Here is a 22,076-nt window from a genome sequence, read left to right on the forward strand (position 1 = left end):
TAGCTAACTTGCTTATAGCCAGGCTATGGTTTCCACAAAATAGTTTCAAAAAAGCAAACACAAACAAGGACCCCATAAAAACATCACTGCTTGTGCTTTACACAAAATATGACATGCTATTTGGAAAAATAGAGTCAAGCTAATTGTTTACTTCCAGCTAAAACCTTGTGCTCAGATTAGCTTTCTGGCAGCTAGCTTGAGGGCTTCAAATTCAGATTTGCATTGAACCATTCTTCACTTCCCCTTGTAAAACTATTGATAAGTTAGCAAACAACACATGGATAGTTCAAGAATATCCTCCCTTCTTAAGTAATGCCAAAAAATTAAGATTTAGCATCAGATTTATTCATCCCAGAATTAAACTATTGTTCTGATTATGCAGTGGTTACTTATGGTATATTTTCAAACTTTGTAGCTTTTGTATCAACTTTTGTAATTAGACAATGTTTCGCAAATAAAGCATGGTTAAAATATATGAAATGAATTTATTAAGAAATATTCAGGTTTTATTAGATGTATTGCTGTTAAATGGGCAAAACAAACTGTCTCTGATAGGAAATACCAAATAAATAAGTTGGCATTAGTGGGTTGTGGGTGTAGAAAGGACTCTTTCAAAATAACATCAGAGTTTTGTAAAAAATATATTCAATGTATCAAACAACATAGAAGTTAAGAGCATTTATATGCATGTCTGTTTTTACATGCTACATCTTTAGTTTCAAATAACTTAATTAAAATGACACAAAAAAAAATCCAGATGATCCAGGTTGATGAAGTGTGCTCCTTGCAGATCCCTCAAATAAAAATAGCTTTTCGGCCAAGAGACTCAGATGATTCCATACTGAGCCAGTTCATGTAGCTCGAGGTGGCTGTATGCTTCCCAAGGGCAGATGACAGTGATATCTAGAGAATAAAAAAGAAGAAAGCAGAAAAAAATGTGAGTGCTGATGATAAAATGTTATGTTATGCTTGTGGTATGTATGTTGCAGTGGACTTATTGTTGTATTCTTTACCCATGCCGAGGCCTTCCATTCCTGGGATATCCTCTCCAAATCTGTGGGGACAAGGAATTCACAAACTGCATTTCTCAAATACTAACTGTCGTGATTTAAACTTCCATTTGACATGCTCACCCGATCACTCCCCTCTTGGGCGGTTTGCTCTTGAACTGGCGGCTGCTCCTCTGTTTGAACTTAGGGGGGCCAGATCCTGGGCCACTGATTTTTGTGGGGGCCTTGCTGCCAGTCTTTGCCTCAGGTTTGGCCGCATCTAAATTCATTCTTGGAAGTTTGAACTTTGAAGAGACACAATATTGTGTTTCTTTTTTTTTTGTTGTACAAGTGTAAATTAATTTTCACACTTCCATTTTACACTGGCAAAGTTGATACGACTTTAATGATCCTGCAGTTATGCACAGACAATGAAAGACCCTCTAATCCTGTCATAATGCCTTCACAGCACCTTGATAATCAGATTATCTGGAGGACATGCTGAATTAGCTTGAGGTCTTAACCTGACAATACCTCATGAATCACTCAGACACTGAAAGGTCTATGTGGAAATTACAAAACCAACCGATCAAAATTCATTACAAGGATATTTCAAAAAGCGTACTTTATGGTTCAATTTTAATCCGAAAGCTAGGCTGTCATTACAATTCAAAGAAATTCACAAAAAAAGATTATTCTCAATACTTCTGTACTCTACATCTATTTAGTATCATTTGATGGCTTGCACTTAATCTTAGCTACATTTGATTAAGTATGGAGAGCATTTTTCTCATTGAAAACATACCATCAAGGTTCTGTAGTAGCATCTTAATGTGTAGATTTAGTATTAAGTGAAATTTCAATTTAATATGATTACCAAAAACTTTCTAAAAAAGCATGCACTTGAGACAAATAGCAACCTTCCCTAAACTAAACTGAGTTATGAAATGCAGATTAAAAACAAAGACATATTACAACCAATATCTTGAACTTTAACCAACAAGTCCAAAAAGCACACATGCATCAAAATCAGCCATATATTTAAAAATATAAGAATAATTTAAATTCAGCTTATACTCACCTCCCAATGCTGTTACCCTTGTTTGTCTTGAAGCAACTATCAGGGCTGGGGCTTCATTATGAGTTCTGTTATATGGTGCCTTCTTATACACTCTATACTCTTGAGAAGATTATGACGTTACAGGTTGATTAACTCCAGGACCTTCATCACTTATACACTCACTGTCTGTCTCATTGTATACAGAACAGTAGTATCATTAAGGGAATGGCTGACAGGCAGTTTAGGGGATATAAGGTGTGAGTTGCTCAGACATGTGCACACACCAGACAGTGGAAGCAATTTGTGTATGTTTGAATGAGCAGATGTTGTGTTGTGCTCTATGTCCCATGACCCTAAGTGTCTTTTTGCCAACTGCATATGAGGCCATTCTGCATCTGAGGCCCATGACACACTCACAGATGTATAGACTTTAAGCAGCAGTCTTTTAGATTGAGATGATCTTTTTGTGTGTGTTTTACTTGTAACCCCAATCCCCCATATATCTATTTTTAATTCATAAACTTACTTTGAATCAGCTTTTCTCTGGAGGTACCCATGTTGAAGCAAGTTTGCTTTGCCCTTTTACTCACCCTATATCTCCAGTAGTCTGAAAATAAAATCATGCACATCTCAAAACATCTCAAACAGCACCAGATTTTTTTTAATCTAATTTTTTTTTTAGAGATTCCAAATATGAAGAGATCATTTAAAGAAGGCTAATATTTTCATATTACTAGAGACAAGGTGCTACATAGGCTACAATTAGGCTTCTCCATTGCCTATCTCTCCTCACTTCCCACACATATTCAAAATTGCTCTGACCCAATCCACCAACAAATTTCTGTTAAAAACTCACCTCTTTATATTAGCGTTTATCAGTGGTTTGCTGTTTTTTGTGTTTTTTTCACTTCAGCCCACTTCAGCCATGGTATCTAAAACAGGATGAGCTCGAAGTTCTGCACGAGATACACACGCCATCTAGTGGTTTCAAGTAAACACTGGCGGGTGCTCTGCTTGTGGCAAAGATCGTTGGTTTTAACAAGTGCATCACTCTGTTTCTTCCACTAGATAACACAAGTCCAGCATTATCTTTACAACTGACTTTTAAATTTTGACCTATTATTTGGACATCACATCATCTTCTACAGATATATTTATTTTATGTATATTTCGGAATATTAACTAAAAACAATAGGTTTGGGCAAAAAGAAGAGGGACAAAGGAGACCATCTAGCAAGAGCTCTAACGAAACGTGACTTACCTTGGCGCAGTTGGAATTAACTGAAAGTGAAATACGTAGTTGTGCGAGTGGGATATTTCGAACTTGGCATTTCCATCCTTCTTTGAAAAAAAATAAGACGTAAATTTTCTTTTACACGATCAACAGCAGAAGTGAAACATCCACGCCCGCCTAAACAGCACAGAGTGAGAACTCTTCATCTCGTATTTCCTTCCTATCGCTTAAGGTCGAAGTTCGTAGGTTAAAAGCAACACACGCTTCTCCACATGTGCCGTTGTTTTGTGAAAATATTATGCTATGAAGTGAATTAAACAACACTGACATGGGGAAAAGTAAAAAGAACAAAACTAACGAGTCTGTAAAACAAGCATCCAAGGCTGGACAGCATTCAAGGTATCGTGTTAGAGCTAATGATACAGAAAAACTGCTATGTAGCTAAAGCGGCTAACTGTTGAAAATTTAACTACTTTTACTCAAACGGGTATCACGACTATTGATAGCATGGCTGTCAAATGCGCATTTACTATGAAACGTTTATAAAATACTTTCAACGTTGTTGTGTCCGACTTTTAGTGATAAGAAGCACAAACGAGATGGACAACCGAAGAAACCCAGAGACCACCTCGAACACATCCCATTCAGGCTACGAGAGATAATGAAGAGCAAGGAGAGGTTGAAAGCCGGACCCAAGAGAGCTAAAAAGCTACCCAAGGGTGAGAAGTGCATTTTTGTCATGCACACTTTATTTGCATTCACTTTGTATAACAGGCGATTTATTTAGTCCCTATGTCTTAGCTATTTCCTCGTTAGGTAAGCACAAGGAGGCTCGGGATGGAGATATACCTGTCCCACATTTCAAGAGGGGTAAAAAAGAAAGCGTGAAAGCATACCTGAGGCGTATGAACAATGAGACGAGACACGTCCTGTTCCTCACCAAGAACCAGGTGGAGAGGAAGCCTGAGCTGGAGGAAGACAAACAAGAGAAGCCTGCGGACAAGGGCAAGTCTGAGAAGAAGAAGGAGTGAGTAGTTTTGCCATCATCTAAGAAGCTCTTTTCCAAAAAAAAAAAAAAAAAAAAGAATTAAATGGTTATGTGTATGACATGCATAATGACACACATCTAAATTCTTTAACTTTCATTCCTCTGGTACAGGTATGATAAAGTCAAAGTTCAGAAGACACACCAGAAGAAGTTGGACCGGCAACAGGACATCCTAGAAAAAGAGATGTTCATAGGTAACTGTGTTTTCCTGGAATATTTCTCACCACAGGGGGATGCAACAAAGTAGATATTTTCACTGAGGTTAGTTTGAGCTCATTTTCCAAGTGATCTTTTAAAAGTCTCCCTTCCAGATGCCTGATCATAATCCACAGTTTAAAATGAGCTTATCAGCACCAATATAGGTTATTCCTTAATGCTATTTTCAGCTTCCCAATCAGTTTTGAGCAGGACCAGGTTGTCTCTATGACAGCACCTTGCTGGCTGACGAGAGATCTGTTTTTTTCACTGCTTAAAAAAAATTCTTGGATTAATTTTGCAGTGATGGTGGAAACAGGAGCCCAATACCTGATCTGAATTCATTTCCAAAAAAAAACACATGGCTTTTCAAGTCTTTTCTCGACAGTGTCTGGGCCAAAAGGTGTCGCTGCAGTCCAATTCAAACAGATCCTCCTCACGGTCCCTTTAGGAAATGTAGCCTGTCTACACCCAATTACAAAGTAGATTTAAAATAAATTTTACCACATTGCATGCATCCACTGCCCCAGCTGGAACACCTTCTCGGCAGATAATATCACATAAGGTGCTACATTTGATAGCGCATTTTATTTTTTATTTCATATATTCTGTCCCACGGCTTATGATTTCATGAGCTGCCATAAAATTGGAAACGGTTATTGTTTAATGTTGAAGAAATCTGTTGCTGAAAGCTTGCTTTGCTTTCCTCAGAAATAACCCTTTTTCTCTTTCCAAGGTAGACCATCTTTACAAAATGCATTGTGCTTTTTTTTTTGGAAATGTCTCCAAGCATTACTTTTCATTGATTTGCATCTCTAGCAAAAGATTACTTGAGCCTACAAAAAGGCAAAATGCAGGAGGACAAACTCTGCAAGGCATTGTGGGCCTCCACTGTTTATCTCTTGCTCTCGCAGGCTGGTACCACTCAGCAGGTTAACATATTTAGAAAATATCCCAATAATATTATTTGGTCACTGAGGGACACTTAAATGAAGGAACCTCTGTGCAAGAATGTGTAACCAAAAAGTCTGACCGGCTATGAGAAGAATCACTTGCAGGATATATTATGGATCAATATCTTTAGTTAATACATATCAATATGATTAAGACATTATCATTTCAGTGAGAGTTAGGGAGAATACAGCTGAACAAAGTAAAGCAGTAAACTTTAAAAAATATCACAAGAAACAAAATATTGAGCTTTCCTTTCTTCCCAAATATCGTGCAGCCCTAATTTTCAGGTAGTTTTTATTTATCCAAGATATGCAGTACATTCTAACAACTCTCTCATGAGATGTATGTCATCTTAAGTTGGCTGTATTTCCATTTTTACTAGACATTTGTTCTTAAGTCTGATCATTTTGTTACAGCTAAACATTATGGTGCATAATAACCATGTTTCTTGGTATTTGCCATGAATGTTGGGCAGAACAGAGCTGAAAAATAAAAGACACAGGATAATTGGTGAGAGATGTTTTCTCTTGTGTTTTCTAGATGACATTCCTTTTGGTGAAGTTTCAATGGCCCCTCCATCTTTGAGCATCAAGCCCAAGAAAGCTCCAGTTAATGCTCTGGTAAGTTACTGTTTAACTCTTAATGTTTGTAATCTTAAAGGTTGAATATTAGCTTCACTGTTTGCTTTGTTTTCTCAATTCACCAGGCATCAAAGAAGCTGCATCTTCACTCCCTCTTAGGCAACAGCACAGCCTCCACAGCCAAGCCCTCCATGGCCCGTCAGAGGATCATGGAGGAAGAGCGGCAGCGAGCAGTGGAGGCCTATCGTTATCTTAAGAAACAGAAACAGCTTCAGAATGAGGCGAGGACTGCTGGTCTGGAAAAACTCAAAAACCTTGAGTGATTATTTTTTACATGTCAGAGTTGTTTGGCTTCCCCTGGCTGTGAAGCTCTAACACTGGAAGCAATCAGATAAGCACATGCAGTGACTGGATGTGTTATGTAACTCTGGACATGGTGTGTTTGCAGAACTACAGTGAAGCTTAACTGTGTGCAAATGAGCAAACATTTGCATCCACAGGCCAGTGTGAGGTAAGTCATGTGGTTGTCTGCTGTGGTCCCACTAGATGGCAGTCCTCATGCAGAAAGCTGGTCATAGTGTTGGGTGAAAGAATACTTTTGACATTTTTTGAAGTAAAAAATGTATTATTCAATGTCAAACAACAATTGTAAAATACTAGTCTCACTTTTTTTCATCTGATGGTGGAAAGAAGAAGTTTTTGTATAAAAAGTGAAAGAATAAAGTGAGGATTATAGCACATTCAAGGCTGTTTTGGAACCTTTGTAGCGTCAGCAGAGGGAATTTTTAAAGGATTTGTAGATTTCCTTAATGAGCTCTGTTGCATCTCATCTTTTATGTGCTCTTGCATGAATGATGAGGAACAAACAGCTGTTGAGAAAACAATCTTAATGGCAGGGCTATTTGTAAGCTATTGTGGAGGCTTCAGGGTGGTAGAAAATGTGTGGATAGTTTTCAAACAATCAAGACATTCACTGTAAAGTTTGGTCTTTTTGATGATCACATTATTTGAGTACAAGCATTAACGAAAGTCAACATGGTTTTCCTCTGTCCACCCCTGGTGGAGCCTGAGCTCTTTTACATCCGCCTTTTTCTAAACACGTAGCACTTATCAGAGCCTGGCACAGCTAATTACTTTTTGTAATCCTTAAAAGGTTTACCTTCATGAACAAGGCCTTTGTTTAAATACTGCTTTCTGGAACAGACTGTGAAAATACAAGTATTGATAACACTCACCATATGCTATAACCTATTAATACTGAGTCCCTGACATCTGGTCTGTGGGTTCACTGGTATTTCTTTTCTTTTTTTTCTCTCAGCTGTGTTTGTCCACAGAAGGTTGTCACAGTGACAATGAAATGCACTAAGTGGGGACAGCTGCTTGTGATTGGTAGTGCTGACTCCTTTGAGCTGAGCTTAACCACCACTGGTCATGTAACCACCTGTGTTCATGTGCCCAAGACAGCTCTTTGTATTACCAGGGGGTTTGAAGTTGCTGCCAGGCAGAGATACTTGATTTGACCACAGATCATTGATTTGGAAATAATGTGTAATACACTTTAGACAGATGTAATGTCGGCGTGGTTTTAGCTTGTGGTCGACCAATGTTAAAGTAAGAGCAATACTGGCGATGTGTAATTCTAATATCATATTTTCTGTCTTTTTGTCTTTTACATTTGACAAAGAAACAAGTTTAATTAATTTCAGTTTGTGTCATCATATTTGCTGCTTTTCTCTTCTGGTGGTAGTAGTGATGGATATTGAATTAGGTACTTTGATAGGTACCAACCGAATTACATCTGTAGTCTTTGAGCATCAGTACCATGTTTCCATACCTAAACGCATCCTCCTGAAAAACTTTGAGATTTTGTCATCAAACAAATTAATATTTATTACCACATAACAACACACCAAAGAACCGAGCATCTATTGGTATATTTTCAAATTTGAAAGGTACTCATCCCTAGGTGGGAGCAGGGTGGCTAGGGTTTATTCCAACCATCATTGGGTGGGAGGTGGGGTACACCCTGGACAGGTATCACATGACTGACATTATACACTGCCCGGCCAAAAACAGTCGCCACCAAAAAAAAAAGGTCACACTAATATTTTGTTGGACCACCTCTAGCTTTGACTACAGCACACATAGGCTGTGGCATTGTTTCGATAAGCTGCAATGTCACAAGATTTATTTCCATCCAGTGTTGCATTAATTTTTCACCAAGATCTTTTATTGATGATAGTAGAATCTGACTGCCGCCCGGCACATCCCAAAGATTCTCAATGGGGTTAAGGTCTGGACTCTGTGGTGGCCAATCCATGCTCCCTGAACAACTCTTTCACAATTTGAGCCCAATGAATTCTGGCATTGTCATCTTGGAATATGGCTGTGCCATCAGGGAAGAAAAAGTCAGCTGATGGAATAACCTGGTCATTCAGTACATTCAGGTAGTCAGCTGACCTCATTCTTTGAGCACTGACTGTTGCTGAACCTAGACCTGACCAACTGCAGCAGCCCCAGAGAGCACTGCCCCCACAGGCTTGGACAGTAGGCACTAGGCATGATGGGTGATCACTTCATCAGCCTCTCTTCTTACCCTGATGTTCCCATCACTCTGGAACAGGGTCAATCTGGTCTCATCAGACCACATGACCTAGCCTCACTGATTGCTGACTGACAGTGGTCAAACTCTACCATCATCAATGCAAGATCTTGGTGAAAAATTAATGCAACACTGTATGGAATTAAATCTTGTGACATTGCAGAAGCTCATCGAAACAATGCCACAGTGAATGCGTGCTGTAATAAAAGCTAAAGGTGGTCCAATGAAATATTAGAGTGTTTAGAGTGTCTTTTGTTGTAAACTTCAGAATATGACTGATATTTATGTGAGGGGCCATACTAAACTATACCATTCTGCACAATATACCAAAATATGTTTTTTACACCAGCCAAGAACTGTTATGGTTTGGTCCGTTAACATTTAGAATTGGAAAACCTGCTAAAAATTAATGAGACATTAGGATTGTTCTCTGCAAGGAATAGACATTCCTTTTTTAATTGGCATTCTGAGCAAAGTATTGGCCAATGCTGATTAAGTCAAAATCACACTCATCAGCCTAACTCTTCTCCCCAAGCAAAAGTTAAATTCTGCTTCCTTCTTCCAGTTTAACTTGTTCCAGCTTATCACAGCAGTGTTTGGGCAGCAACTACCAAGTAAAAAGAGGCTGTTGTTAGAAGTGCAAAGAAAACACCACCAGATGTCTGAAAGCTTCACTTTGCTTACATTTGCTTACATTCGTCTTTTTAGTGTATTCTCTGCCAGGTTGTTTGTGAAAACTGCGCTATCTTCATGTCTTTTCTGCACTTTGCATCTATTTCTCAACCAACGATGGAATAAAAGGGTGCAGGCAGGAAGAGAAACAGTCTGACAGTTCTCACACATGTTTGATTGTACATTTCTGATCCATCTGAGTTCCAGTTTGTGAGCAATTTCCTCCCCTGGCTGCTGACAGCACAGGATGGTGGGAGTGATTGAGAGGGAGAGCCTACTCAGCCTGCTGCTAGGCAGCAGCAGCAGCTCACTCTGAAGCTCTGAGAGTGTGAGCATGTGTGTGTGACAAATTATTTGTGGATAACTGTTACTGCTCTTGTGGAAGACAGGAAGAACTCTTCTCTATAAGTCAAAGTGGCTGCATGCTCATTTTCCTGTGACACTAATATTGTGAATCTAAAGTATGTCTTCTCAAAACTTTGGGAGCGTTTTAAAACTCTTCCAACGGCAGAATAATTTCCTGGAACTATGTGCGTGCAGCCCATCTACTGACTTGTACCATAACTCTTTTTGTGCTGCCTGATGTGCAGTTAATGATGGAATAATTTCCAAGCATATGCAAATAACCCAGAGCAGCAAACAGTAGGTTGTACATTGTGTGACACTTCCTTTTGCTTTCCCTTTTACCTGCCTCACCTGCTATGACATGAAAAAGCTGTAGCCACATGTTTGATGACCTCTTACAGGTTTAATAACTTAGAATTTTACACCTTTAAACAAAGTTACATATCTATCAATCCCAGACACTACAAAGACTAAATGTCAGTGTGATTTAAGTGTTTGTTTTGCTGTAAACAGATTTAAAAAAAGAAAATGAGATTGAAAAATGATCTTTCATAGAACCAAATAGTAAATTTTACTATGCCTTATCACCTAATTTAAAAAATCCCAACCAAATCCTTTACTAGTGATCTAATGTGCAGACAGTAAGCTGCCATCAAGAGACTCTATTCCAAGCTGTAATTCTGTAGAAGTTTAAAGACTAAGAAGAGTTTTCAGTCTTTCCTCAAACCAAAGTAAAGTAATTTTTTAACCATGAAGAAACATAAATGTGGTTTATGGATGTCTGAAGGAAGCTCTTTTGAGAGAACAGTCATGAAACATGAGCTACTTTTTCCATGTAAAAATAATTAATCATATATAAACAAACACACTACGGACTCTGAGGGTACAACAAAGCCCTGGTGGGGCTTAATCTCATGGCTTTAAGTGTTTATAGCTCTTGAAACACACTGCCTGCATGTGACAGTCCTTAAGGAGGCAAGGACACGTGTGAACGTGGCAGGGAGCTGACACTCCCCGGATTCAAAGACGGGGTTCTGGCTCGGGGGATTATCACCTCCTGGTCCATCTGTAGAAAACACACACACAAAGAGGTGATTGATGCAGTCATGGTAGAGGAGGAGTGCTTTTTCATCATTAGAGAACACACACACACACACTCACCCTTGTTAGACCTTTAGCCATCAGTGCTATTTCAGTGGGCTGGTACACACAACTTCGCAGCTGACCATTGTAAGAACCATAAGGAGACTCTGGTCTTATGGAAACTGGAAAGAGGATGGAAAATGAGATCAAAATAAAGGATTCATCTGGAAGAAATGTATAGCAACTAATAAATCTGGTGCCAGCTAACATCATTTTATTATTACATAAACACAAAGCCCTGATATGTGAATCTTGATTATGAGGTGTGTTTTGACGGTTGCGTCACAGTAACTGCTTTATCACTTTAGCAAAGGTCTCAAAATTCAGGAAGTGGGGCAGACTTGTCCTTAAAAAGGGTTCGGTGGTTTCTGAATGGCCCAAACAGCAGATTCTCCTGGTGCTCTGCCAGACATGAATATATGTGTACAAAACTGATGCCTCTAGCGCGGCTGTGTTTCAGAGATGATGATGTGTCTGTTACAATGCGGCTATTATGTTGTCAATCTGATTTCTGTGAGAAATAATGAACATGTTTTGCATGGCAGATGTCAATTTAATGAGCTAAGTAGACTGAACTATGAATGTACCCACAGTGTTCTGATATTATTTACATACTACTGAAAACAGCAGCGACTGCTATGCTTATCACTGTGGTCCAAAAGACCACTTGTTAGTGTTTTTTTAGTCTTTTTGGGAAATTTCTGCTCTTTCGTTTGGTCGTGTTTTGTGCTTTTTTTCTGTTAAATGGTGTCACATGGTAGCTTTGATTGCAGACAAGCACAAACAGATTCCCTGCTGCTTTTTTGTTTTATCACCTGGACTATTAATCATGTTACACAAACAAAAAGGGGATTCAATTCAATCTTCCAATTTTAGATATAAAAAAAAAAACTTTTGAAATAATTATCATGTTTTGCTGCTGCTGTTTCTGTTTCTGTTTCACAAGCCACTGCAGGAAACATTTGTACCTACAAGTTAGTTGTTATTCTAATGGATTTTATTGTTAAATTTGCTGAGAAGGTTTGGGCTCATGGAGACCAAACATTTGGCAGATTACCATTTCATAGGAAAACAAGCTGCTTTTTGGCCAGTTAGTCAGAAATAGAAACAATCTTTCCTTGTGCATGGGGGAGCTGCAGATTAAAATGTATTACTTTGTAGTAGGGATAGACTGATTATCGGCCGGGCCGATTATCGGGCCGATATTTGGCATTTATGGGCATATCGGCAACGCCCATCGATGGCTGATATGAAACCCATTCAAAACTATGTTGTTTTGGCTCTGATGCTACTCTGCACAGAATTTCTCCCTATCTACTCTATGGAAGCCCTTGATGGTCATTTAAAATCTGTCATGTAAAGCAAAACAGAAAATTAAATCAACTGCATTACATGCCTGTAAAAGGCAGCACAAACTCAATTCTGCCCAGTTTTATTGCAGTTACTTAGAAATTTTGGAAAACTTTATTTACTGTAGAAAACTTTAGCTATTTATTTTTTTAAGTTTTCATTTAACTTTATAAAACATGCTGCTAAGCGTAGGAGCTATTTAATAAACATATGCTTGAAGGCATTTGATTGCAGTTAAGTGTCGGAGTTTGTATTGTTCAAAACTTTTTACACCAATATTTTCACTTTGACTGCAAATGAATATTGGCTTCAAATTTTGGTTATCGGCCTCCTTGCCTACTAATAATCAGTATCAGTATTGGCCCCAAAAAATCTTTATCAGTCTATTCTACTTTGTAGTACTTTGTCATTTAATGTAGAATAAGTGAGGCTGTTTCTCAAAGTGTAGCACACTGCATGGTTAATATCAGACAATATTATGTAGGCTACCTGCAGGCTCATCCATGGAGAAGGCTTTATTTTCTATGTACATGTTCTGTAAGCGTGTCTCTGGGTCTTTCAGGATGTTGTCATAAACCAGGCTCCTAGCTGGATAAACGTGATCTCCATCATCCAGTGGCTCTTGTTCCAGATTCTCCTTGGTCAGTAAGCTGATCTCTGGGATGGTGTAGAAGAAGAGGAACACCCAGGCGTTTGACACTAAAGCCACAGCCAAAGTTGGATCATCCCAGCTGTCGTTTCCAACCGCTTTGTTCCCATGGAGGTACATGACGATCCATGTCACCCAGATAGCCAGGGTGAGGAGCCCGGTGACCAGGAGGAAAGCTCCATCTTTGCGCCACTGCTTCTGCTCATGTATCAGTGTGAACACCGGCATCACTACCACAGCAACCAGAAGGACCATGACGTAAATCAGAGCCATGACAAAGTCTATTTTTGCAAACCTGCAAGACAGGTCTGGGACAACTTCAGCTCCAGGTGGACCCCTGACAATAGTTGTGATGAGCCACTCAGTGTTGATGATGACCTCCACCAGCCACAAACCAAGCGCGCCCAGGCAGAACATCCAGCATTTTGGTGTCCGGCCTCTCTGCAGCAGGGCCAGCCACAAACTGTGCATCATCAGACAGGACAGACAGCCAGAGAACAAAACTCCAAAGAGGAACCTCCGTGCAGCACAGCCGGCGGCATACTGACCCACAATGAAGGCAAAAGTGAGTCCAAAGAGTCCCAGAGTGAAGACCAGAATGCCTCCCTGCAGAGCCACCATAGCCTTCCTCTTCTTGTTTGTCACAAATGGTAAGCTGGCCATGAGGATGATGAAGAGAATGAAGGAGGTCACAACTCCAGCAACAGCAAGGGCCTCTACAACCACCCCCCACACCGTGGTCAGGTCACACAGGTTGTAAAATATGGGGCTGATGTTGGAGCCACAGCCTTTCGGAGGTCCTGTTGAAGCCATGGCTTTGCTGTGGATTTTCTTTTAATATCCTTTAAAAAACAAATCCAATGTTGTTAACATCCATTCAAATTAAGTTGCAAAACTACAGTACTTGCATTTGAGATCCTAGAGGACAAGGAATGCAGACTGATAGCTTTGAATGCATCTTAAATCGCATTATGTAACAGAAAAAACTCATTCACACAAAGCGCTTGGATCATCTAGGAACTGTGTCATACTGAATTAAATCGGTTTATGTCTCTGGAGAATTTAACAAATTGTCTCGCCTGCCTTTAATTACAGCATAAAGTCATGATGTAATAACTGCTCAGTCTGGCCTAACATCTAATTCGCTGAGGCCTCATTATAGCAATCCAAAGTGGAGACATAAGTACTCCAAGGTAAGATTGTTAAGCATCATTGTAGTAATTTACTACAGTCACTATTGGTTTATTTTTCATTGTCCTGTAAAGGTGAGAAAAAAAAGTTCAAATCTCAAGCTAATTTACCAAAATGTAGGACTTTTGGAAAAGTAGACATTTTTATCGAGCTAAGAGACATCGAGGAGGTCAAATTCGGGGTGAAATCATGATCAAAGTGCCGCAGTGGAAGTAATAGGTGGATTAGAATATGATGTCAGGACCTGCTTACCTGGACTTGTGACCGCTTCAACAGGTGACTCGAATGGTAAGGATAACCCAACCAAGAAAGAAAGTTGATTATCCCGGAATGTTAAATCTTTCTTCAATTTTACCGAACTTTTATCCGCGTCACTGGCTCAATCCAGCGTGTTTTTCTCCGAGTGGAATCATGGACAGTCCTCCATGTGCCCGCTCCTTCCCTGCTGCTATTGAGCCATGTTACACAGCTCTCACCGGCAGTCGCTTCATAATAGCCTCCCTGTCATGTACACTTGTTATGATCCAGATCCAGAGTGTGTAACTTCCTCTAAGGACCTAGCTGGAACCGCTCCGTGTCTTTATCCAACCTCTCTGGAGTTTTGCATATTCTGTGAGATTAGCACCCAGCCTGCTTATTTGTTTCAGGCAGCTTACACCCAAACAAAGGACCCACTCACCTCTCAAGTGAGACATGTAGGTGGTACTTGGGTTTGCTGGTCATAGGACATGATTGACATGCAGTTTTAATTTGAACAATTTGGATCAGTAACAAATAGTTTTAGTGATAAAGGAGCAAAAATGCTTGAAATTTTTAGCTGATTCTTCATGAGTGATGCATATTTTTTTCAGTTTTATTCAAATTTCATTTTAGGTGAAACTCACTCTTGTATCTCAATTACTTACTTGGATAATAACAGAAGCCGATTCTGCTCTACCTTTCCTGCTCAGTGCAGCCATCAGAGAGTGAAACTGTGCACCCAGTTTGCAGAGCCACCTGGTGGAAAATGTTGTAACAGAAAATATGGACTAAAGTGTTGCATAATCAAATCAGATTGCACAACAGAACAGGCTTGTTATTGATCTGTTGTCACCACGCCATTTAACAACCATTTGATTAAAAGCAATATTGATTCAAGTTATTGATTTTAAGCTTTTAAACTGTCCCTGGTATGTCTGTACAGTGTTTTTTCCCAATATATTCCAACATATTTGTCCAAATAATAGTGCATATAAAGTTGGATAAAAGTCAGATAGCCTATCAGATCAGGATGCTCAAAAACTGATGCACTTAAGTTTTCTTAAGCGACAGAGTCTAGACAAAACCGTCAGAAAAACTCCTGAAGTTTCATTCATTACATTTCTTCTTTTGGAAACGCAATGACTCAAAAAAGAGAGTTGAACAAATCAAATATACAAAGTCAGATTTACTGAACATTCAAAGTAATGTGATGGGTACATTAATAATCAGAAGGAGATAATTTGTAGATTATTTTATGGGTAATGTGTCCTTTTTCTATACATGTATTCAGCAGATAATTGATGCAAACAACAAGTTAATGTGTATTTAAGTCATTTGTTTCAACATTTCACCATAAAAAAGGATCCTGGGTTCAGCATAAAAATAAGGTCACCCGGGAAACCTTGCCAAAGCCAGCTCTGGCATCATGCCCACACTAAACGCGCTGTTTACGCTGTGTGATGGGCCCCCTGTGGTGCATCGACCCCCTGAATGGATGTTGTCCTGAGGGGTGCCCTCACAAACCCAGCAGCTCATCAATCAATCCCTTTGCATATCAGAATCTTAACAGGAGATAGTCTAAAAGGAGAAAGCAATGTCACCCTAATGGAGGGCGTTCCTTTTTTTTCATAGAGGGGGCATTTGGGTCCGTTCTGTTCAATATGATTCTGAACAACTGATTTCTGGAGCTGCATCTATGCCAAATAAAATGCAGCATTATCTCCTTTATAAATAGTTTTATCTATAGGTTTATTGTAGTTATGTAGAATTCATGAATTCTGGTTATGTGCATTGGTTTCCACCTCCACCTCTTCATCCCTCCACACTGTCTGGTCCACTTTGTTGCAGCCAGCTTCATTAGGGCTCCTCAGCAGCACCTCTCCCTTCAGGGAACCTGTCAGGTTATTCATAGCAGTAGCTCAGGTCAGGGTCTCACAGGGCATCTCTTCACTGCCTTTTTTTCCTGCAGTGTGGCTGGCCTTAGGGCTTCACCACAACCCAGATTCTTTTATAACGAAGTCCGTCCTTGTCTGTGTCTCTGTTGTGGCAGATTCTGAGCTATTTTGAACACTTTTATCGTGTTGTAGCATGTTGGTACAAAAATATCAGAATTGGACTAATGGCACAGTCGGATGCAATGATTTTATTTTTAATCGATCCATACTAAGCTTATCTTTTTTAGCAGATTTTACAGAGATCTCAGCATCGACTGACCCATCTCTGACTGACAGATCGATGCTAAAGGCTCAAATATATGACTCCAAAACAGTTTTAGCCCTGAAGCATTAAGTGGGAACAGTTCATTGCTGCAGTTTTACATTGAATATGAATTCTGCAGTGGTGTATGTTATTGCAGGATGGAGTAGACGAGTGATAAAACTTTAATGTCCCTGTGGGGGGGATTCACTTTGCAGACAGGAGTCCACACAAACACAACAATGTGTGATTCTGTACTTTGAGCCATTAAAGCTTTTTAGATTGATTTTTCAAGTAGTCAATCTAATTATGGCAGTCCATTTACTTCATATGAAACTGGGATTTACATCACACATTCCAATTCCAGCACCTAAACATAGCAGCACTTGATCACGCACAGTCATATCCCCAAAAGCTAATTTTACACAGTTGAGTAATAATACATTTATTTCAATGAGTGTGTCCTGATTGGCAGCTGATTTTGCTTGAAACTGAAATTGAGGAGCAGACGGAGCACCAAATGAATTATCTTCCCATTAGTAAGATTAACACGCCATCAGAAAAATAATTGCTCTCAGATGAAAAACTGTCTGACAAAATGGATTATGAAATTTGATTGACTGCCATCGGTCACACATATGAGGAACCCAATTACTCCCAGTTTGAGTGGCAACCTGCTGAAACTAATTGGCTCATTAAATAGAAAATGTACAAGAAAATAGAGCCGTGTAGAGATTTGCTGCTTTCTGAGCGCCCATCAAAATGAAGCTGTACTAATATTGATTGATAATGGTGCCCAACTCCCCCAACTTTTCAACTTAAAAAAGAACTAAACAGAAACCATTAAGCTGAGTCCTTCATTGGCCCGCTGCCGCTGATCAATACCATGTAACATCCAAAAGGGAGAAATTCAAAATCAAAGCTGTCGCTATAGCAACGCCCCTGCCAGATTCCACCAATCAATGGAGCCCGTGGGGTTGCGAGATGCGCCAGGGAAAGGCCAGCGTCCTACATAAAGAGTGCGGGACAGGGAGCCGGGCGGCACACACACACGGGGGGCAACACACCTTTCTGCTCACACGCGACAGAGGCGCACAGCAGTCAGAGGAAGAGAAGATTGAGGAAGAGGGGAATACAGGAAGAGAGTCAGGAGAGAAGACATGGTACGCTCTTTGGAACAAGGGATCCCTGCCTGGGTCTGTGTGGGCACCCTGCTCTTCTTGATGCACTCTGCCACAGTTAGAGGAGGTAAGAAAAAAAGCATAAAAAAGAAAAAAAATGTCAGTTGTCTAAATTGTTGTTTCCTTTTAAAGAGTCATGTTACTTTTCTTATCTTCTTTCTTTAATGCTGCTTTCAAAACAGGCTGTGTTGTATTATTTCACTCCAGCTTTCCTCTATACACTCAGTTGATAGTAGGGCACAGCATGAATGTGTGGCTCGTGCTCTGCCTCAGGGCACAGCATGGGTATTTATCTATTCTACTCATCCTGTCCTCATCTATCTGTCTGCCGGGTGCAGGGAGAGACAAGCAGGTCCATTTGCTGCCTGGCTTTGTGCTGGCTCAGTGACACAGTGTAGAGTAAAAGCACAAAGCTTGTCTTTCTCTAAAAGAAGATCTGACTAGAACTGATTATTAGGCTCAGCTATTGAAGGCCACATTCCTCTGCTGTCAGATTAGATTTTTATTCCATGCGGGTGCCGACTCTTTGATCCTATATTTAGGGGCTGTGTACAGTATAAAATGTTTTATTTAATGCTTTCAACTCTTTGCAGCTCAAGTTAGAGAGACTGTAAGACATTCTTTATTCATAAGTTTTGGGTCTACTTTGGATTCTCTCTGATGTTTATTTTCACTTGAGATTTTAAAGAAATACATTAATTATGTAACAGATCTACTATGTCTCTAGTAGTAATGATGGTTGTATTCCATTGGCTACACTGTGCCAGTCATTTGTCAAAACGCACCCCCACACACTCCACCATGCTCAGCTGGCTCACGGTGCTGGCTCGCTAATTGGAAAAAGGTTACTTTGAAGAGGGGGTGCTTGGTTGTGGTTAAGATACGAAGACTGTGAAGCAGTCCGGGGAGCCAAGAAGAGTGCGCCCCCAGTGTCTCATTAAACCCCCAGTAACAGGCCAACGATGGCTGTGGCAGAGCAGGATGGAAACAGTAACTTGTCCCGCTGAGTCTTTCATGTGTGCTCCTCCAGCATGTGCCACTTTTACTCTTGCACATGAGAGCGCAAAGAAGGACTCATCTGCATTTGAACTGCAAACTCAGGATCCTTTCTGAGAGCATGTTAGTCGAGGTTTTCTGAGTCAGCCACCTGTGCTCTCTTTCTCTAATTGACACCACAAAATCAGAAAGATGTGCAAGCTTGGTTTTCCCCTGACATAGTTCATCAGTTGTGGTTTAGCCAAAAAGTTCAAATCTGATTTAGACTGAAGAACAAATGTTGCTTGAAGGTAGTACCAGGTTGGTGCAAAATAAAGTGAAGTAGAAATTGAAAGAAAGTGACTGCAGCTAAAGCAAAATTGTTCTGTATTTGAAAAGCAAAATTTTAGTTTCTTTTAAGTGCGGCTTGTCCTCCATCATGCTCTACTTTCTTCACAGCTGCGCTGAAACTGGAGGCAGCTTTGGACAATGGAGCCACGGTGCTGAATCACTCCATGAGTTTGGTGCAGCGCATGGAGTCCCTGCTGGCCATGGGGAACAGCAGTGATGTCACTCTCCGGGTGCAAACCATCAGCACGGACGAGGTGAAGGTGATCCAGGCACACAGTCTGGTCCTCACACTGCAGAGTGACGTGTTTGAGGAACTGCTGCTTACTCGCAACAACAGCTCTATTGTGCTGATGGAGACAGCCGACTGTGCAGCTGTCTTTGACAAGTTTGTCAGGTGAGGTTTTAAAAATTCACCTTCAGAGTTCATCAAGTTTGATTATCTTTAAGAAAGCATAGAAACTAGATATCTTTGCACGGTGTAAGCTACCGATCTTCACCAATTTGCCTTCCTGCTCTGCAGAAATGAGCAGCTCCAGCGTGTGAACTATTCTAAAACTGCATGTGCTGTTTTAGGCACACAGCTGAAAAACGGACGGTGTGGGTTTATTCAGTGACTCACATGTGAGGAGAGAACACGTTTTAAATATAGTGCGCTTAACTGAAGCAACCTTTTTCCACCCTGCAGGTACCTGTACTGTGGTGATATCTCCGTACGGCTGGATCAGGCTATTTCTCTGCACAAGCTTGCCAGCAAGTATCACGTGTGGGGCCTGCAACAGGGTCTGACCCAATACATGACCCAACATCTGTCAAGTGATTCCCCCACCGGCCATGTGGTGGGCTGGTACAACTATGCCCTACAAATTGGGGACGTGGCCCTGCGGGACAGCTGCCTGCAGTACCTGTCCTGGAACCTGTCATCTGTGCTACAGAGCGGAGAATGGAGCTCCATCAGTGAAGACCTGCTCCTCTCTTTGCTCCAGCGCTCTGACCTCATTCTGCAGAGTGAGCTAGAGCTGTATGAGGCCCTGGAAGCTTGGATTAGCCAGAATCAGCCCATCAGCAAGACAGTGGAAACTGCCCTAAGGGCTATTCGCTATGGCATGATCCCCCCTCAGCACCTCTTCCGTCTTCAGAGGCAGTCGGCCCTAATGCTGAAGAACTACGAAACTATCAGAGATCTCCTCTATCTAGCTTTCCAGTTTCACTCCGCCTCACCTATCCAGTTGGCCAAATACTTTGATGTCAATTGCAGTATCTTCACCCCCCGTAACTACCTATCTTCCTCATGGGGTTCCCCTTGGGTCATCAACAGCCCTACACGTGATGACCGCAGCTTCAGCTTCCAGACCCAGCTCGGCCCAAGTGGCCATGACTCGAGCAAGAAAGTCACCTGGAACGCCCTTTTCTCCCCTCGCTGGCTCCCTCTCAGCGCCAGGTCAACCTACACCGAGCTGGGAGCCATGCAGCCCACACGTACAGACGGAGGTCGACCTCGCATCATTGTCACGCCAGCCACCTCTAGCCCAGACTTTGCCGGAGTGAGTTTCCAGAAGACGGTGATTGTCATGGCGAGACAGCAAGGCAAAGTGGTGGTTCGCCATGTCTACAACTTCCACCAAAGCACAGAGGAGGCCGGGGATTTCCTGCTGGATGCTGACCTGCAGCGCCGTGCATCAGAGTACTTGATTGACAGCTCCCTCTATCTGCACATCATAATAAAACCTCTGTACCATACCCTCCTAGTTGCAAAGAAGTGAAAGCAGGATTCTGGCGTGGCCTTACCATCTGTTATTCATGCACAATCGCACAATCACGCACATGCATACCCCAAAGTAAACTCATATCGCAGCTCATGTTCATGCATCAGGTCTGTGACATCTCCATTGTTAAGTAGTTTGTGCATTTTGTTGTCTTCCAACTATCTAGCAAGGAGGTGACTGGTACAAAAAAGACTCACAACTCATCCGGTCAGCAGTGTTAATCAAACGATGGTGGGTTATTCAGTATTTCTGGCTCGTTAAGAAAGGACAAAAAAAAATCAATGTACTGTATTTTATTTCAGGTATTTCATGTCCTGTAGTTTGTTCCTTAAATGTATGAAATCTTTATAATGGTTAATGTTGTTTGCATAGATAACATAGTTTTTGTTTTTTTGTTTTTTGTTTTCTTCTTTTTATTAGATCGAGTCAATGCTATCAATTTAATGCATTTCACAATTCAATGGACAGTCATAGGTTTTGTTGTCTGTAGTCTTAGTGTTTTGTGACACACATATAACTTTTTTTTGTTGTTTACATGTCAAGTAGTATAATTAAAGTTCAACCCCCTTCATTTTTTTTCCTTTGTAGTTAACGTGCAAGACATGACTGAGTTTGTAGTTATTTTTGTATTTTGTTGTCTTAAATGTCTTTATACATGCATCTCATCTATCTTTTAAAGACACCACACTAGTATGTGATTTTCATCATGAAACAAACTGAAAAACAGCAATAAAAGAGACTTACACAAAAGTTTTGTTGTTAAAGCTTGGGGTGGAATAGCAAAAAAGGAGCTCAAACAAAGAGTTATTTTTTTCTCTTAAAAAAAAAAAAAAAAAAAAAAACTTTTTTTCTTTTTATTTGTAATAGTGGAGGACAAAGTGCCCAACAGTCAAAGTAAAGATAGCATACACTTGGTCAAATATAACTCCAGGTGGCAGTTATTTAAAATATTAGAGTAAATTCTTTAAGAAGCACTGAATTTTTTGAACAAAGTCGGGAAAGAAAGGTGTTTGATGTAGTCCTTGTATCAAAACATTAGCTTGAAATATAGCCAAGGGTGCTTAGGTGCTAGGTGGATAAAGTCATCTTGGTTTCTTTTGTTTATTTTTTTATTTATTATTTTTCTAAATTCACCTTTACTACTTCTGAATAAATTTATTCAGTAAGGGCCTGATCTGAGGCTATTATCTAATGCTAAACCATGGGAATGGACAACTCACAGGTATGGCAACAGCACTTACGCAAACCACATACATAACTACATTAAATTAATAATCATTGTCTTTTGGATCTAATTTTAGAAAAAAAAAATATTCATGAGCTAATACATTGATAGAAATTAAGCCTATTTGTCTTT

The 22,076-nt window shown here is 40.3% G+C and overlaps 4 protein-coding genes across 8 annotated transcripts; 2 read left to right on the forward strand and 2 right to left on the reverse strand.

Moving 5' to 3' along the window:
* Nucleotides 1-597: 597 nt before the first annotated feature.
* Nucleotides 598-3,003, reverse strand: LOC141809728 (retinal rod rhodopsin-sensitive cGMP 3',5'-cyclic phosphodiesterase subunit gamma-like). 5 transcript variants are annotated; one of them, XM_074696896.1, is made up of 6 exons: nt 2,906-3,003; nt 2,576-2,656; nt 2,071-2,169; nt 1,134-1,294; nt 1,014-1,054; nt 598-903 (listed from the first exon to the last, which is right to left on the reverse strand). In XM_074696896.1, the coding sequence occupies exons 4-6, from the start codon at nt 1,277-1,279 to the stop codon at nt 827-829; spliced, it is 264 nt and encodes an 87-aa protein (XP_074552997.1). In that variant the 5' UTR covers nt 1,280-1,294; nt 2,071-2,169; nt 2,576-2,656; nt 2,906-3,003; the 3' UTR covers nt 598-826. The 5 variants fall into 5 exon arrangements, with proteins under 5 accessions (XP_074552997.1, XP_074552998.1, XP_074552996.1 ...); XM_074696897.1 differs by lacking the exon at nt 2,071-2,169; XM_074696895.1 differs by having other exon boundaries at nt 2,071-2,656.
* Nucleotides 3,004-3,484: 481 nt separating this feature from the next.
* Nucleotides 3,485-6,801, forward strand: ccdc137 (coiled-coil domain containing 137). Its single transcript, XM_074696449.1, has 6 exons — nt 3,485-3,682; nt 3,863-4,002; nt 4,085-4,310; nt 4,443-4,525; nt 6,021-6,100; nt 6,187-6,801. The coding sequence occupies exons 1-6, from the start codon at nt 3,612-3,614 to the stop codon at nt 6,382-6,384; spliced, it is 798 nt and encodes a 265-aa protein (XP_074552550.1). The 5' UTR covers nt 3,485-3,611; the 3' UTR covers nt 6,385-6,801.
* A 2,058-nt stretch (nt 6,802-8,859) lies between these two features.
* Nucleotides 8,860-15,106, reverse strand: LOC141809433 (G-protein coupled receptor family C group 5 member C-like). Its single transcript, XM_074696446.1, has 4 exons — nt 14,266-15,106; nt 12,663-13,664; nt 10,842-10,945; nt 8,860-10,746 (listed from the first exon to the last, which is right to left on the reverse strand). The coding sequence occupies exons 2-4, from the start codon at nt 13,633-13,635 to the stop codon at nt 10,648-10,650; spliced, it is 1,176 nt and encodes a 391-aa protein (XP_074552547.1). The 5' UTR covers nt 13,636-13,664; nt 14,266-15,106; the 3' UTR covers nt 8,860-10,647.
* Nucleotides 15,107-17,582: 2,476 nt separating this feature from the next.
* Nucleotides 17,583-21,428, forward strand: btbd17b (BTB (POZ) domain containing 17b). The gene is made up of 3 exons (XM_074696447.1): nt 17,583-17,697; nt 19,065-19,350; nt 19,642-21,428. Exons 1-3 carry the CDS (start codon nt 17,610-17,612, stop codon nt 20,714-20,716), a joined length of 1,449 nt encoding a protein of 482 aa, XP_074552548.1. The 5' UTR covers nt 17,583-17,609; the 3' UTR covers nt 20,717-21,428.
* The last annotated feature ends 648 nt before the right edge of the window (nt 21,429-22,076 follow it).

The sequence above is a fragment of the Halichoeres trimaculatus genome, unplaced genomic scaffold (genome assembly GCF_033239565.1).
Source record: "Halichoeres trimaculatus isolate MK-OKI-2021-1 unplaced genomic scaffold, fHalTri1.1 fHalTri1_scaffold_20, whole genome shotgun sequence".
Lineage (NCBI taxonomy): Eukaryota > Metazoa > Chordata > Actinopteri > Labriformes > Labridae > Halichoeres > Halichoeres trimaculatus.

What these genes read in the sequence shown, in the direction of transcription:
- LOC141809433 (XM_074696446.1), bottom strand. Translation starts at nt 13,635, where the DNA reads ATGGCTTCAACAGGACCTCCGAAAGGCTGTGGCTCCAACATCAGCCCC. An exon ending in CTCCATGGATGAGCCTGCAG is followed by an intron (nt 10,946 to 12,662) that starts GTAGCCTACATA and finishes TCCTCTTTCCAG; the next exon opens with TTTCCATAAGACCAGAGTCT. An exon ending in TGGCTAAAGGTCTAACAAGG is followed by an intron (nt 10,747 to 10,841) that starts GTGAGTGTGTGT and finishes TGTTTTCTACAG; the next exon opens with ATGGACCAGGAGGTGATAAT.
- ccdc137 (XM_074696449.1), top strand. Translation starts at nt 3,612, where the DNA reads ATGGGGAAAAGTAAAAAGAACAAAACTAACGAGTCTGTAAAACAAGCA. An exon ending in AAGGCTGGACAGCATTCAAG is followed by an intron (nt 3,683 to 3,862) that starts GTATCGTGTTAG and finishes TCCGACTTTTAG; the next exon opens with TGATAAGAAGCACAAACGAG. An exon ending in AGCTAAAAAGCTACCCAAGG is followed by an intron (nt 4,003 to 4,084) that starts GTGAGAAGTGCA and finishes CCTATGTCTTAG; the next exon opens with CTATTTCCTCGTTAGGTAAG.
- LOC141809728 (XM_074696897.1), bottom strand. Translation starts at nt 1,279, where the DNA reads ATGAATTTAGATGCGGCCAAACCTGAGGCAAAGACTGGCAGCAAGGCC. An exon ending in CCCAAGAGGGGAGTGATCGG is followed by an intron (nt 1,055 to 1,133) that starts GTGAGCATGTCA and finishes TTGTCCCCACAG; the next exon opens with ATTTGGAGAGGATATCCCAG. An exon ending in AATGGAAGGCCTCGGCATGG is followed by an intron (nt 904 to 1,013) that starts GTAAAGAATACA and finishes TTTATTCTCTAG; the next exon opens with ATATCACTGTCATCTGCCCT.
- btbd17b (XM_074696447.1), top strand. Translation starts at nt 17,610, where the DNA reads ATGGTACGCTCTTTGGAACAAGGGATCCCTGCCTGGGTCTGTGTGGGC. An exon ending in CTCTGCCACAGTTAGAGGAG is followed by an intron (nt 17,698 to 19,064) that starts GTAAGAAAAAAA and finishes CTTTCTTCACAG; the next exon opens with CTGCGCTGAAACTGGAGGCA. An exon ending in GTCTTTGACAAGTTTGTCAG is followed by an intron (nt 19,351 to 19,641) that starts GTGAGGTTTTAA and finishes TCCACCCTGCAG; the next exon opens with GTACCTGTACTGTGGTGATA.